General features: G+C 37.4%; 1 protein-coding gene across 12 annotated transcripts in view; it reads right to left on the minus strand.

The window, feature by feature from the left end:
* ENAH (ENAH actin regulator) overlaps positions 1 to 17,108 on the minus strand; it is a 158,976-nt gene that overhangs the window by 23,174 nt on the left and 118,694 nt on the right. For 6 of the 12 annotated variants that reach the window (XM_064383555.1, XM_064383558.1, XM_021677177.2 and 3 more), the window contains 3 exons: positions 14,232 to 14,316; positions 2,594 to 2,925; positions 594 to 1,391 (listed from right to left, as the gene is read on the minus strand). In XM_064383555.1, coding sequence (XP_064239625.1) covers positions 594 to 1,391; positions 2,594 to 2,925; positions 14,232 to 14,316 — 1,215 coding nt within the window. The remainder of the gene's footprint in view (positions 1 to 593; positions 1,392 to 2,593; positions 2,926 to 14,231; positions 14,317 to 17,108) is intronic. The other 6 variants (XM_012459784.3, XM_012459782.3, XM_064383560.1 and 3 more) reach the window with 2 other exon arrangements.

The following is a 17,108-nucleotide window of genomic DNA, read 5'->3' on the forward strand; positions in this document are numbered from 1 at the left end:
GCTGGGTGCAGTGGCTCACATCTATAATCCCAGCACTTTGGGAGGCCAACTGGGGCAGATTACATGAGGTCAGGAGTTCAAGACCAGCCTAGCCAACATGGCAAAACCCCATCTGTACTAAAAATACAAAAATTAGCCAGGTGTGGTGGCATGTGCCTGTAATCCCAGCTACTTGGCTGGCTGATGCAGGAGAATCGCTGGAAACCGGTAGGCGGAGGTTGCAGTAAGCTGAGATTAAGCCCCTGTACTCCAGCCTGGGCAACACAGCAAGACTCTGTCTCAAAATAAAGAAAGAAAGAAACGTATTATGAGGGCTCTTAAATACTAGAAAACATCTTTAACTGTAATACTACAAAAGATATCAAAACCTAGTTCAATATGAAAATTCCTCCAAATGCAATTAATCCAACAGGAAAAAAATTTCTTTTCTACTTTAATTTTTTAAATTTAAAAAAAAAAAAAAAACCATGGCATTATGGCATATAAATGTTCAAGGATCAAAAACATCCTACTCATCCATTCAGGCAATTAAAGTTGCTGCTATATAACATTTTCAAGTGATTCGCTGTTAGTAGCAATAATGAAAGCCTTACCCTGTTGGGCTGGAGTCTCGGCCGGCTGAGAGGCTGCCTGCAAGCCTGGCTCAGAAGCAGAAGAGTCTCCCAGCACAGAGTTTAGAGGAGTCTCAACAGAGGCAGGGGCAGCTGCAGAGGGAGAAGGGAGAACACTAGGCTTGGATGAGGGAGTTGAGGCAATAGGGGTGCTTGGAGGAGGAGAAGCTTGAGATCCACAGTGTGACAGTGATGCGAGGGAAGGCAGTGGAGGCGGCGGCGGCGGAGGAGCTGCTGGCCCTGAGGTAGGCGGTGGAGACACTGGATATGTTACAGAGTCAACCAGCCCATTGGGTGCTGTCGGTGATGGAGGCATTTGGGGCACAGGAGAAGAAACACAAACAGGGAGGACAGGCCTTGGACCAGTAGCTTTGCCTGGGGGGCTGCTAATCATTATTGGAGGAGATGGAGGGAGGGGCGAAAAATTGGAAGTAGACCAGGCACAGGGCTTCGTAGCTGGAGGCTGAGAAGAGGGTGTGTTCACAGGAGAAGAAGGTCGAGAGTTTTTGTTCAGAGGACGAGGAACTGTAGCGTAATGGGGAAGAACAGGGTGGAAGGCTGAACCTAAAGATGTTGCAAAACGTGTCGCTGAGTGTCGCAGTGGTGGTGTAGGGGGTGTGGAAGTAGGTGGCAAAGCAGTCACTACAGCATAATCAGGAGTGGCATCTGACACTGGAGCTGAGATGACTTTAGCGTATGATGGAGGAGGTGCTGAAGGAGGCTGGCAACTGGAATACTCAGGAAGTGGAGCATTATACAGGGAGCTGTCTGAAGATGGAGCTGGACAGAAGGTGGAAAGCAGCAGCAAAAGACAGGATAAAAAAGGAGAGAGAAAAAGGGAGCTAGTGAAGCCACAAAACCAGCATTCAGACACAATGTATAAATGTAGACTACAGTTAGTACCAGAGAATTAGGCACAAATGCAAATAACTATCTTCACCCAAGAATATTTTAACTTGTAAATACATTTTGAGATCAGAAGAGGATAAGTTTCCTTTTTATCTAATAAGTGGATTAATAAATTTAATTGACTAATTTATCCTTTACAAGAAAAAGCTAGTATTAGTCTTAATTTTTAATATTTAGTCCACAAGAAAAAGGACATTAAAATCACATGAATAGGATCATAAACAGAAGAATAAATTTAGTTGTTTTTTTTAAAATAACAAATAGCAAAACTAGTAAAACTGGCAAAACATTTAATACAAAGTGTGAGAAACCTCCTATTCGATGCTTATTAGTGGGAAAGTTTTGTTTTGTTGGCTGTAACTCCAGAAAATAATTAGGTAGCTAAAAATATATAAATTAACTTAAACAATAAACCAACCACTATTTAATCAACCCACATTGAGACTTTTTATATAGGCCATAAGGAATATTCTTAAATCCTATAATGAATGTTAATTTTAATAAATGTTAAAATATCTCAAACTTTCAGTCATATCTTAACGCTTTTGTCTTTCAGTAACATCAGATTTCATAATTTTCACTAATTTTTCATAATACTAGAAAGTATACTTAAATAACTGGTCAGTTTTAGAGAATATTTTTCACCTACTAATTCTTCCTTCAAAAACTTTAGAATGCAATCAAGCAAATTTCTTGCTGAATGGTACTATAGCCTATAGTATTTGAGACAATTTATGTGATCTCATGTGGGAAATATATTTGAAGTTCATCCAGTATAAAAAATTTCCCATAAAAACACACTTACACTTTATAGCCAATTTATAGGGAGTTAGAATAATTAGAATGGCAGAATAAAAATTTCCAAGTGCTTTCTTTAAGTCTCCAAGCAATAAAAGCAATACAGAAACAAAAAGAAAATGTTAAAGTAGTAATTGCTGCATATTTTTCATAATTTCAAATTGTATGGCTTAATCCCAAGCATCTCAAATGTGAAATATTTTAACACATGACTGCACAAGAGACATCATCCAAGCTCAGATACAAGAACACAGAAGGGTTTGTAAACTTCTTACCAGCATTTGATATTCTGCGCTCTCTCTCCCATTCCAGCTGTTCCCTTTCTAACTGTTCTTGTCGCTCCCTTTCTTGCCTCTCCCGTTCCAGTCTCTCCAGCCTCTCTCGTTCTTGTCTTTCTTGCCTCTCCCGATCCAGGCGTTCCTGCCGCTCCAGGCGTTCCTGCCGTTCCCGTTCTTGTCTCTCTCTCTCCAGCTGTTCTTGTTCCAGTCGCTCCCTCTCCAGCCTTTCCCTTTCTAACCTCTCTCTTTCCAACCTCTCTCTTTCCATTCTTTCTCTCTCCAGCCTTTCCCGCTCCAGCTCCTTTTGTCGTTGCTGTTCTTGTAGTTGTCTGAAAAAAAAAAAAAAGGTAAAAACATGTATCTATAGATAATCATCATGAAAAAGTAATTCTTTTCAGCAATGTAAATTACTTCTGAGTCAAATAAAAGCAATGTAGAGCATCCAATCAACATCTCTCTTCCCACATAACGGCCACCTTGGATAGAGATGACTTATGTTTCATATAAATAAAAAACATTTCTCCTATTGGCATCATAGGGGCTGAATGCTCAGCATATTACACTAACATTTCATTTTATTCTATACTTTTCATGAGTACTGTTGTAAGTAAATGAATTTTCCAAATAACTCAACATACCACTTTAATGACCAAGTCATTATTTTAATCATTTAATGAAAAAAATTTATAAAATTGTAATATCCTTCCTAACATCAAATTTAATTGTACAAATCATAATTACCATTTCAGAAAATACAATGGCTGGCCACAGCAATAGTTCAATAAATGTTTACTGAACGGGCTGGGTGTGGTGGCTCACACTTGTAATCCCAGCACTTTGGGAGGCTGAGGTGGGTGGATCTCTTGAGGTCAGGAGTTCAAGACCAGCCTGGCCAACATGGTGAAACCCCATCTGTACCAAAAATATAAAAAATTAGCCAGGAGTGGTAGCGTGCACCTGTAATCCCAGCTACTTGGGAGGCCAAGGCAGGAGAATCTCTTGAACCTAGGAGGCAGGGGCTGCAGTGAGCCGAGATCACGCCACTGCACTCCAGCCTGGGTGACATAGCAAGACTCCGTCTCAAAAGCAACAACAATAAAAATGTACTGAATGAAAAAGAGACAAGAAAGAAGAAATAAACTTTAAATGATTTGAAATCTCATACCCAGAGGCAACTACCACCAACATTTTGAGTGTGTATGTCTCTCTCTCTATATATGTGTATATATACATCTATATAACATATAGATGTATATATAAACATATATGTACATATGTATATGTGTATACATAGGTATATATGTATATATAACATACATATGTGTTGTGTATACATACATATACATGTATATCATATACATATATACATGTTATATAGGTATGTATACACATATATACACACATCTATACACACATACCTATATAGACACACACACACACACCTATATACCTCTAGACTTTCCCTCATGTAAAAATACACATATAAACTTTAAAAACCAAATAAAATATAATCATTTCCTGCTACTGTGAAATCTGCTTTTTTTCCTCTCACTTAATATATTGTGAAAGTTGGTCTGGGTGAGGTGGCTCAGGCCTGTAATCCTAGCACTTTGGGAGACTGAGGTAGGAGGAGTGCTTGAAACCAAGAGTTCAAGATGGGCCTGGACAATGAAATAAGACCTATCTCTACAATAAATTTTAAAATCAGCCAGGCATGGTGGTGTGCACCTGTATTCCCAGCTACTTGGGAGGCTGAGGGAGAAGGATCCCTTGGGCCCAGGAGTCTGAGGCTACAGTAAGCTAAGATTACATCATCACACATCAGCCCAGGCTACAGAACGAGACCTTATCTCCAAAAACAATGAAAGAGAAGAAAGGAGGAAGGGAAGAAGGAAGAAAAAGAAGGAAAGGAAGGGAGAAAGGAAGGAGACATAAGCTAGTAAAATTGAGGATATCTAGGATGAGAATCTGCCTGTGTGTACAACTCCGGCTGGATGGATACACACACACACACACACACACACACACACACACACACACAGTTATCCTAAGGCATTTAGTTCAGTATCTGTATTTTCCATGAGTGCATAATATTCAATTGTTTAGCTGTCCACAGTCTAAGCAGTCTCCTGTAGTAGGATATTAAGTTATCCTAATACTATTACCAATACTGCAATAACATTTATCTTCATGTTTGAATCTTTTTCTGTTTCTATAGGATCAATAAGGGCACAAATTTTGCTAGGTGAAAAGGTATGAATTTCTTAAGATTTTTGACACATGGTTCCAAATTGTCGTTAGGAAAAGTTGTGTCAATTAACTTTCCCTAAAAATAGTTATCTTTGCCAGGCATGGTGGCTCATGCCTGTAATCCCAGCATTTTGGGAGGCTGAGGCGGGTGGATCACCTGAGGTCAGGAGTTTGAGACTAGCCTGGCCAACACAGTGAAACCCTGTCTCTACTAAAAATACAAAAATTAGCCAGGCATGGTGGTACGTGCCTGTAATCCCAGCTACTTGGGAGGCTGAGGTGGGAGAATCACTTAAACATGGGGGACGGAGGTGGCAGTGAGGTTAGATCCTGCCCCTGTACCCCAGCCTGGGTGACAAGAGTGAGACCCTGTCTCAAAAAAAAAAAAGGTATCTTTATCTTATACACATACATATTTAATATATTTCATAGCACTGTGGGGAAGATTAAATGAAGTAATACCTAAAAAGCTCTTTAAGAAGTACTTGAAACATAAGAACACTCAATGTAGGCTGTAACAATTATTGTTATTTGGAAATTTCAAATTGGGACTTTTTCTGGACTGGCTAACTGGGCGAGTTCTGGTTAGAGACAAAGCTAAATGACAGCACATGCGTGCTATCCTTTGTTCCTTCCAGCGGTACCACCACACCAGTAAGATCTTTCCAAAAAGCTCTCTCCTTCACATTTCCTAAGCTGGCTATACAACAAAGAAAAAGGCCCACTGACAAATATATCAACCCTACTCCTCTCACAAAACACACAGCCTCTCCTGGACATTATCACCACACTTAACAATGACCGCAAGAGAAAAACATAAGAAACTGAGTTTACTTATGAGTAGTTATTTACTTATGAGTAGAACTGACTACTAATAAAATCAGATTTTCAGGATCTAGTACTGACTTCATTATGTTATTTGGTGAATCACTAGCTGCCAAAGTTTTTGAGGGATAACAATATCCCTGCAGGGGTGAGGGGGAAGAAATTAGATGTTTTCAAAAGAATGTTTTTAATAATAAACAGAGAAAAGTCAGGGTTGGTGGTGGTTTTTGTTTTTCCAGTAATCTGCAGCTAATAAACTCAGCTGGAGCTTGTATTAAATTTCAAACGTTCGACACATATCAAAAAACATGGGCCATTTTAAATATAATGTTCTAAGCAATCTGTTGGGACCAAACTGCAGAAGATACACCCATATTATTCTAATTAGAATATATTTAAATATAGTAGCTAAAGTAAAATTTTTTTTTTTTTTTTTTTGAGAAAGAGTTTCGCTCTTGTTACCCAGGCTGGAGTGCAATGGCGCCATCTCGGCTCACCGCAACCTCCGCCTCCTAGGTTCAGGCAATTCTCCTGCCTCAGCCTCCTGAGTAGCTGGGATTACAGGCACACGCCACCTAATTTTTTGTATTTTTAGTAGAGACGGGGTTTCACCATGTTGACCAGGATGGTCTCGATCTCTTGACCTTGTGATCCACCCGCCTCGGCCTCCCAAAGTGCTGGGATTACAGGTGTGAGCCACCGTGCTCGGCTAAAGTAAAATATTTAACTCAAAAGTACAGTAGCTGTCCCAAGAAATCTATGATGAAAAGATTCAAGTTTTTAGATCTTTGTATGTTTCTGTGTTATTTCTTCTATTTTTATTAAAATAACATAAATAGTTTTTAAAGCTTATAACAAAACCAGCAGTACACGGCCCCAACTCTCCCACCTGTTTCCTACTCTTGTAACTGGTTTCTTACATTTTAGCTTTCACTATCTACTTTCTAACAGGAAGGTGCCTTCCACAACTCCCTCACCACACTCATGCTTCTCCCAATAGGGAAAACGGTGATTTGGGGTTAAAATCAATATCCAGGATTTACATTATTAACATGATAATGTAAATACTGCTCACAGCTGAATCACATAGTATTCTTTGACTACATTTCATTTATCATTCTAGTTCTCAGTCGTGGGTTTTTTTTAACCACCAAGTTAATGGCTGTTTCTCTAAGCAATACAATGATTTTGACGCATACAAAAAGCTTAAATCACAGGGAGAAGGCCAGGCATGGGTGAGGTGAATCTGAAATAATTACTGAATAACAGCATTTACAACTAGGGTGTATTGACTTAAGAAATTTGTTTCACATGTCATCATATTCCATGGTTTTCAGGCTATAAAAGATAAGGAGTGTCTACTGACATAGGGAAAGGGCACAATGCCGGAGAATACTTCTAAGTTCACAGACAGATGATTTAAGCAGGCAATTTATATAGCTGCAGGAGATTCTATTTTCTTGTTCTGAAGGTAAGAAAAGAAAGTGTTGAACACTTTAAGCTCATTTTTAGCCTGCTTGCTGAAAAGATGCCCATCTAAATGTATTTCCCAAAATAGTGATTCAAGCAGAAAATCTCTGGCTTCTGAATCTTGTATGGCATGAATAATTCCCACCTAAATCGGATGCTTTATAAATTTGACTCTCATGTTTTGACCTCTAAAGCAAGACATTTGTGTAGCTTTCTAGGAGGAGTTTCCAAATTTATAAACTTTGCTTTTGCTCAGAATTATCGCTGCCAATTCACATACTGGAAATGCGCATGGTTCCTCTTCCTAGAGTTCTGTCTCCAACTGTTTTCTTCCGTCATTAATAGAATCATCTGAGGACTTTTTTTTTTTTTTTGAAGAACTTGTGCCTTAATTTTGAACCATGGAAAAATCCTGACAGACTTTAATTTTTCTTTTAAGCTAGGATATGTATATTCTACAATCATTTGGAAGTTTCTGAGAATATAAATTGTTTTCAGAAACAATTATAGTGCAAATAACCAGTATTATTTTTTAAGCATTTAAAAAATACCAGATATAGTTCCTCCCACCCCTGAACTGATTTCTCTCCCAAACATCTATCCTCAAATGTAAACAGATACACAAAGCACCAGCCAGCATTGAGATTAATAGTTTTTAAATATATATTCAAATATCTATTTAGTTTATGTTGACTCAAAGACTTATTTCTTGAAGCAGCAAGTAAATAACAGCATTTCAAAATACATTTCACCCAGCTTTACCTATAATGAATAGTGTTAGGTAAATAGGAGTGATTTCAATTTTAACAAAATGAAGTAGGAGCAGTCTAGGAAAAATATTCTGAGTTGATAACATTTAATAACACTTATTATTGACATTTATCAGAAAATAAAACTATACACATATGATCTGATTGTATAACATGGGCATTTCACTTCACTATCAGTAAATAAATAAAAAATGGATAAAATGTAATAATATAGCCAAATTTTAATATTACAAAGCCCTGAGACAAAAGCAGATACTCACAAGAGAAGGCGGTCAACCTTTGGTCCATCCTGCCTCTGAAGGCCAATCAGAGTGCTGTACACTCTCATTGCTCCAACTGCTCAGTTCTGTGCCGTGATTATCATTCATTCCCCTTTTATAACTTTCAGGTGGTACTGGTGATTTGTGAATTATTTATAGATATTAACTATATTAAGGTTCTATGTGGAGACTAACATAGGACTGACTCATGTTTCTTAGAATATGTTTTCTCATCACGGCCAAGGAAGCCAAATATTAATTACATGAGTAGGAACCAAAAACTATTTAATAAATGATATAATAATAAAGGGTATTGGACTAATAAAATGAACACTCAAAGTAAACATTTGGTTTATTAACTCTACATTGATTAAAAATAAAAAAATTAAACAATAGTAATATATAACTTAAAAACCCAAATTATAAGGCTTATAACAAAATAGTAATCCTCTTACTAATCCTCACCACTTATGATTTTGCTCCCCAGAAACAATTATTTTCAATACTCTGGTACTTATCACAGTAATTCATTTAGAACTATTACTGCTTGATTTTTCATATTAAAATTTAGATGTTATCTACTGACTTCCAATTATACAAATATTTCCTACATCTCTAACTCCCCAAAACTTTTTCTCTCCATTTTCCCAATAAACTCATAACACCACTTTGGATACATCAAGATTCATGTATCATGTAATTCACTGCTGATCACATTTACTTTCTAGAACAATTTCTTTCTTACTCTGGTGCTAAAAAGTAGTACTTCTTTTCATTTGATTCTTTTTCTATATACCTATCTATTTCACACCACACTCTCCATTAGAACTGTAACCCCTATCCACATGGTCCACATAGCAGAAAACCCATGGTCAGGTTTTTCTGTTCTTTTGTTTTGCTTTTCCTCCACTGGGAGTCTTATGCCCCACTGGGAGCTGTAAGCCCTTCTGGCACCAACCGGATGGGCTGCTCCCTAGGTCTTGCTTTCACCTTAGTAGTGCTGGGAATTGCCTATTTCTTTCCTAAGTTGGATTCCTTGTCTCCTCGATGCTGTCATGGGTTCATCATTCATGCTTTACTCCCTCATCTTAACAGAACACATCTTCCAATAGCTTCTTAGGAAGCTATGCAGAAGAGGAGGTTTTAGATGGGAAAGAAATTCTCTCAGGATTTTGAAGCTCCCCTATCTTGTCGCTCCCACCACCCCTTACCAATAATTTGAAATCTTATTTATTCTAGGACAGCATTCTAAAATTCCATAGTGAGAAGCCTTGGTGGGAGGTCTTTTTGTTTTTCCCACTTGGTGGGCTGGACACTTGGAGAGATTTTCTGAACTAGACGAGAAGCTAGCAAACTGTATACAGCCCTTGGGCCAAATCTGGCTACACCCATTTATTTCCATTTTGTCTATAGCAAGCTACAAAGGAAGAGTCTAGCAAATGACACAGATGGGCCACAAAGGCTAAAATGTTTACTATCTCACCCTTCACAGAAAAAGTTTGCAGACTTTTGATCTAGATGATTAAGTCAATGAGTTGCAGTAAATTTTCTTATTTATTTGCAGATTCAATTTCTTCATGTTTTTGTTCTCCTCCCCACTCCCCCAGAACTCCTCTATTATTTGGATGCTGGACCTTCTAATCTGAACTTCTTACTTTACTTTCTTTCTTATATGCCACCTCTTTGTTTTATGACTACTTTCAGAGAATAAATCCCTCAACCTTAGTTCTCAAAACTTCTATTTCTTATTTTTTTTCCCCCAGCTTCCACGAGTGAGTGTTCGTGGAAGGGGACCCAAACATGGAGTCCTCTATTTCTTTTTTTGAGATGGAATCTCGCTCTGTCGCCCAGGCAGGACTGCAATGGCCTGATCTTGGCTCACTGCAACCTCTGCCTCCTGGGTTCAAGCGATTCTTCTGCCTCAGCCTCTCAAGTAGCTGGAACTACAGGTGTACACCACCATGCCCGGCTAATTTTTGTATTTTTAGTAGAGATGGTTTCATCATGTTGGCCAGGCTGGTCTCGAACTCCAGGCTGACCGCACATGATCTGACTGCCTTGGCCTCCTAAAGTGCTAGGATTATAGGCATGAGCCACCGCACCCGGCCCTATTTCTTTAAAAAAAAAAAAAAATTAAGGTGGTTTAAAAAAAAAAGTTTCCAAGTTTACTTCCTTGTTCTCTGAATGATCCCTTTAAAATAACTTCCAATTTTTATTTCATCAATGAAATACATTCTCTTAGTTCTCTAAAGCTATTGCAGTATATGTCATCCAATTTAAACTCTGTTTTGGTCTTTCTTTTATAGAAGTTGCCCTCAAAGGTTTGATGATCCTTGGCTGTCTGTTCATATTTATAAGTAGTAGCACCAAAGTTGATCAGAGGCTCTTAAGTAAATGAGCTTCACTGGCAAGGACCTTGAGAGTCAACACCTCTGTCTTCTCTTGACCATGGCAATTTTCCCAAAGAGGAATCTTAGTTTCTTTCTGGGCTCTACACGTCTGGCTGCCAGTGTCTAGGAGCTGAGCAAGGGAAAGAAACCAAGTTGGCCAACTTTCACCTAATCCCTCTTTTCATTTGGCACCTTACCCACATCCTCACAGCTGTGAATTTATATGCAAATTGATAATGTTTCTCATTACGTGTTCCAGTAATAGTGTAGAAGAAGGCCAGTTAAACAGCCAAAGTTAACAGGACAATTTCACTCAGCTTATGAAATACAAAGTTGGCCTGAAGGTATTTTATTGTGCCTCTGAAGATTAAATCAAGTTTTAAAAAATGATTTTTATATAAATAGTCACATGAAATAAATTTTAGAAATATAATTTCTACGGGGAAGCAACCTTCACACTAGACTGTGCTATACATCCTTTCCTGCTGTTTGCTAGCCTACACGATCAGATCCAGCCATGCGCTACTGTCAGCTGAGAGAAAGTGAAAACCAGTACTGAGTGTCTATATAAATATTTAGATATTTTAGAGTTTTGTGGTATCTTTTTCCAAGTATGGTTTAACCATAGGCAAAAACAGATTGTACAGAATATATGTCAAAGAAAAATGACAAGTATCTTTCTTATAATTTGAAATTTACTAAAGTGATAAAAAGCAAGATGCCTCTTTTTGGTATATGACAAATTTAGGAAAAGAATTTTAAAAAGCAATTTCTTAGCACAGTATATATAAGGCCCTTACAAGGTGGATACAACCTCATCTAACTGTACCATCGGTCCTGGAGGGGAAAAGAAGCAGCGTACTCACACTGCACGTGTGTTTGCATCTCCTTGCCTTTATACGCCTACTCTTTCTTCCTGGAATGCTTTTCCCTTCTATGACTGGAAACTCCTACTTTATTACTTCTTCAGGCACAGCTCAAAGAGCACCTCCTCCATGAACCTCCCACTAACTCCCAAAAAACACAGAAAATCCTAGGCAGCAAAAAAAGAGTGTGTTATCTTAATCAACTCAACAATCTTCCTAGGTAATGCCTTCCCCAGCACCTGGGAAGTCTCTGAAAGGCCATTTACCATAAACAACAATAATTCCTCCTACAAACCATGGGTTTAGAGTAGGGAAAAAATTAGGCAAAAGTGAAGAAAACTAGTACATTAAAGGTCAAACATATATTTCTGTCTTATACCCCAAAACCTGCAGACAAATTAATTCAGTACCAGAAACTTCTTGACTTTTATTGAGGTTTCAAATCTCAAAATGTTTACTGTGGAGGTAATACTCAAATGTCAAATAAACATTCAGGAAGAAAATACAAAACACCGTGTGATTAAGTTACTGGAATTCAGAAAAGAAGAACATTAGTGTGCCTGGACAAGCATCTACAGAAAACGACAATGTAGAAAGGATATGAGAAGGACATGTCAGAAGAGGTGAATGCCACACACAACACAGAGGGAAAGATGAGTATGGTATACACAGAGACAGTCATGAGTGGCGAAGCAGAAACACGGGTGAGTTCGTAAATGCCAGGCCAAAGAAATAAACTGGACATGAGGAGAGGTGGCCATAGGAATGCTGAGCATGGAGATGGCAAGATAGTAGTGTCTGTTGTTAATTCAGGTTGTTAGATTGAGCAGTCCTGTAATCTTCCTCAAAATTCTACTAAAATTCCAGAAACATCATTAAAATACATATAAATAAACCATGACCAAGTAGAAAAATGAAGGTGGCGGTCACTGGTAGGGCAAATTTATCATCAGATTTCTGGTAGACAGAAAGGATAGAAAAGAGTTGTATGTCTAGAATTCTTCCCTAGTCTCCTAGCGACTCTCCTAGAGACTAGTATTCAACATCTCTACTTAGATCTCCAGTAAAAATCCTAGCCTAACATCCTCAAAATTCATCTCTGACATCCCCTAACAAGACCTGCTCTACGCAGTCTTTCCCAACTGTTAATGGCAACTCTATCCCTCCCACTCCCTTAGCCTAAAAACCTCAAACCCTCTTCTTCTCTCATACCCCACCATACAATCCACCAAGACATATAAAGATCTGACTTCTCACCACCCACTTCTATGACCTGGTGGAAGCCACCATTGCTGTCCAACCCTGCACCTGCCTCCAATCATCTCTCAATAGTCTAGGCTCAACAGAGCAGCCTGACTGATTCTGCTAAAATTTTAAGTCAAATCGTGCCTATGTTGGAAACTGTACAATGGATCTCATTTCTCTCAGAATAAAGGTTAAATTCTTCACAGCAGCCTGTAAGGCCCTGCATGATCTGACCTCCATTACCTTTGACCTCATCTCCCAATACTCTCTTCTACTCCAGCCTCCATGGCCTCCTTGTTTGCCCTTGTACACACAAGCACCATCTTTCCTTAAGACCTCTTAATGGAATGCCCTTGCACAGATAGCTGCTTGGTTAATTCCTTCTTTTTATCTCAATGAGATCTACCCTGACCAATCTATTTAAACTCACAAGTGGTGAGACTCATAAGTGATGGATGGAAAAATAAAATAAAATTACAACCAGCACTTCCCTCTGCCCCTCCAAAACATATAATCCTCTTTACTCTGTTCCACTTTTTTCCCCATAGCACTTATCATCTTCTACTCTACGTCATGTTTGTCTGATGAGTTTAAGGCTTTTTCTTCTCTCCGCTCCCCCCACCCATCCCAATATAACTTAAGCACTTAGAATAAACAATGCCTGTGACATAAACAAATGGAGCAGTGGAGGCATCCACAACCCAGAACACATCCTGAAGATGGTCAAAGCAGACATGGGAAGAGGAACCTGGGAAGGATCTCACTTGAGGTCAGCAGGTAGAGAGAATGGGAATGAGCAGTGCCACAATAATCAAGCTGATTAATAAGTACATACACTGTCTGAAGAACAGCTGTACCAGCTCCTCCCAAAACCAGCTCAATGGATGGAATAGCATTTACCACAGAAGACTGTTCTCTCAAGAAACTGAACAAGCTGCCTCAGATGAGCTGGAGCTTCCGGTGGAACTTTAAGTAACTCAGGATTTGTGTGGTTCTGAGGCCTGCCCGCTCCCCATGCTGGTATTCCAAAGGTTAGCCTGTCAGCCTACTTTCTCTGCCCACTTTCAGAGAACTCCCAGTCATGGAAGAATGCTGCCCAACAGAGAATAATTTTGTATTCTACTACTAAACCCTACAGTAATATTTAAAGATCAATGTGTTTATAGAATCAGTCCACACTGTTTCAACGTTTTAGTTAAATTCGTCATGTAAAAACCATAGTAGTCACATATCACTTTATAATTACCAAAGTAAGACTTCTTGAACCATAAAAATATTTTGAATTGTTAAGTGTATTTACAATATTTTAAACCTACCATGAGTATAATTTTTACAGAAAAAACAAACAAAAAAAAGGTATGAAATTTTATAACATCTCACATCCAGCATAACAAGTATCTGGTAACTTATTAATGATAGTTCCAAAACTTACTAATGTAAGAATAAAAGCTGTGACTCTCAAACAGCTGACAAGACATAATCTACTTTAAACATTAGGATGTTCAGTTTTGTCTTCTGCAGCATAAAGAAAAAGTAAAAGAAATAACTTGCAAATTTACCTTCTTTGAATTTCCATTTCTTCTTGGGATGGGCCATTCTGAACTTGGGCAGGTAGTTGTGAGTTTTGTCTAGGCAATGTTGGCCCTACAGAGGGAGAAAATATTACAGATGAACATTATCTTCATATCTAGCTGGATAGAGGAGATAAAATCATGAGAATAACATAAAACCATCACATATTTACAAACGTGTCTTCTTTTTGTCTAGCAAAATAAAATATAAGCTTTATATAACACAGAGCAAATGAAAGATTGCAACATAATACTGTTGTCATCTCCAGAAGGCTTACTTGAAACAAATGGAAAACATCAACAATAAGGAAAAATAAACATTTATATATGAAGAGCTTGAGTAAAACAAGTGTTTGATGAGCATCTGAATAGGCACCTAAGCTTGACATTTTCTAAGACAATGAGACATTCTCTTTGGGGTAATTATTCATGAAGTGGAGAGGGAGAACTTAAATGAGAAATCAGAATTCAAAAACTCACCTAAATAGAACACTGGAAATGAAAAACAGGAGAGAGAGAGAGCATGAGAACCTTATTACTAGACTGAAGTATGCTAAAGCATTTATCAAATTTGCCCAATTTAAGCTGCCATTTTTGTCTAATGGCCTAGCATTTCCATCACTGGTGAAAAAACATTTGCTAAACTTCCACATAGTAATGAACCTACTGAACTGAATTTTTAATGTAACAGGTAATTTTAAGTTTTCATTTAGGGTAAGAAGAAAAACTTGCATTCATACAACATGGTTCTGTCATGAGACACTAATGACCATCCATTCCCACATACCATGTACAATGCAGACCTGTTTTTTGCATCTTACATAGAATGCCACTGACTTATGGGATACCTTAATGTCATTGGATATAAAAATTAAATCTGTCACAAAATGAGATAAATACTGGACCTAATATATAATACCTAGGGTTAAAGTAGAACAATCTTAAAGTCTAATCCAGTAAACATGAAAGTAAAGAAACAGTAGTTATCTTCCACTCTTGGAGAAGAACATATGAGTAATGACATACTATATACATTTGTGAGTTCTAGTGTACCAGCAAATGCTCCTAACAGATATTTTGAAAGATTTGTAGACAACTAGTATTTAAAAGTCACTAAATAAATGCTTCTGTGTACTAAAGTAAATTATTGTAATCTATGGGCTAATCGTGCAAAGTATTTTATACAAGTGGAGTAGATTTCACAACTGGAAGTAAAAATTTATTAGGATGTAATGCAGTACTGGTGTATCCCAAGTGTGGAAAAACAGAATTTGATCTGAACTTAACTACTAACTTTTTTCCTCATCTCTTTACAAATGTTTTTAGATTAATAATTTAATTTGTCCTCTAAAGACAAACTGATGACAAGTGCAGTGATATATTTCATTTGATTTCCTAAGAGTCTGCTATTTTGAGAACCAAATAAAGGAAATATAAAAAATATTAATTCCATGTAATTAATAACAAAAAAACCAAAACTTTTGAAATTAAATACACACGTAAATGTTTTTATAAATGAAAATACATGATTGCTGTCTAGTAAACAGAATTCTTTCCTCGAGAAATTAAAATAATGATGTAAAAACAGACTGTCCTATTAGGCTATACACTAATGTTTAATACTTTACAGGGAAAAGACCTCTCTTCTGGGGACATACGAAGTGGGGGGATAAATCTCAGGTAGCATGAAATATTTGGGGAATGTACTTTATACATCCAAAGTTATGTTTATCCAAAGTACTAAATGTGGGCATTTAGCATGGGCAACTCACAAGACCATTATGGTTTAACTATTTTTTAAAACAATGTTTACTTGAGTATTTTAAGTTGAAAGCCTCAGGCTGCTTAAATAATAAAACAGCTGAATGTCAGTCAGTAGGTTAGCCCTGGCATCTACCTCAAAGATGAAAGCAATTGTACTATTCACACCTACGACAGGTGTTACATATCAAAGGTAATATTAATGGATTAGAGGTTTTAATTCAAATATATAAATTCGAAAAATATGTCAAAATTTCAACTCAATCCTATTTAATAGTTTTAAAAAAAAAACCTAACACAAGTTTAATATAACTCATAAAAGCTGAGAAAAAAAATTTTAGCACTTTATAGAACCTGCTTTGGAATTTTTTTTTAAAAAAAAGCTTTTTAAAAGCTTACTAAGCAAACCTGTTTAGAAAGGAGATTTTTTTAAAATGTGGGTAATATTTTGTGGCTGTTATCATAATTACAAAAATAATTTCTACAGTTCATTCCTGCAGCTGAGAAGAAAAGCTTCAAGGAAGATCCTTTTAAAATGGGGAGATTTCTGATTCTAAAACAATTCTTAACCATTCGTTTCTACATGGTTCTTTGTAATGATAATGGGCTTTTGGTCTTTCCAGACATCCTTTAAACAGGAGGGGTTTGTTTGTGTGCACAGAATCACTCCCCTTGTTATTTTTTCACATCTATATTTAATCTGGTTGTTCTGTTTGTTTCTTCTTCAAATTGTCAGGTTGCAGTAACTAGCACGTTGAAATTTATGTGCATTTAAAAATTAATACAAACCTACTACAAACATTAAAAGTTCCAGGTAAATAGAAACTTCAGGTACACAATTACATTTTTCCTTTTTGTCAAACATTCTAATGGGCTATAAAATTGGTAAGTAATACCAAAGGCACCCCACATGACATGAAGCAGGCAAGTTTGTCAGCTGCCACTGTATGTTCTGGAATATAAATATTACTTCACACAGGTCACATTCCCAAGTAAGTATCTGTATTCTCATAAAATGCAAAATAGGTACTTTCATAACCATTTCAGTGGGCAAATGACAATATTTTATGAGCATCATGTGGTGGTGAACAGCCCTTTGGGGAG

This window comes from Aotus nancymaae, unplaced genomic scaffold, assembly GCF_030222135.1.
Source record: "Aotus nancymaae isolate 86718 unplaced genomic scaffold, 86718_ANA_hifiasm-v0.15.2.pri h1tg000032l_0, whole genome shotgun sequence".
NCBI lineage: Eukaryota > Metazoa > Chordata > Mammalia > Primates > Aotidae > Aotus > Aotus nancymaae.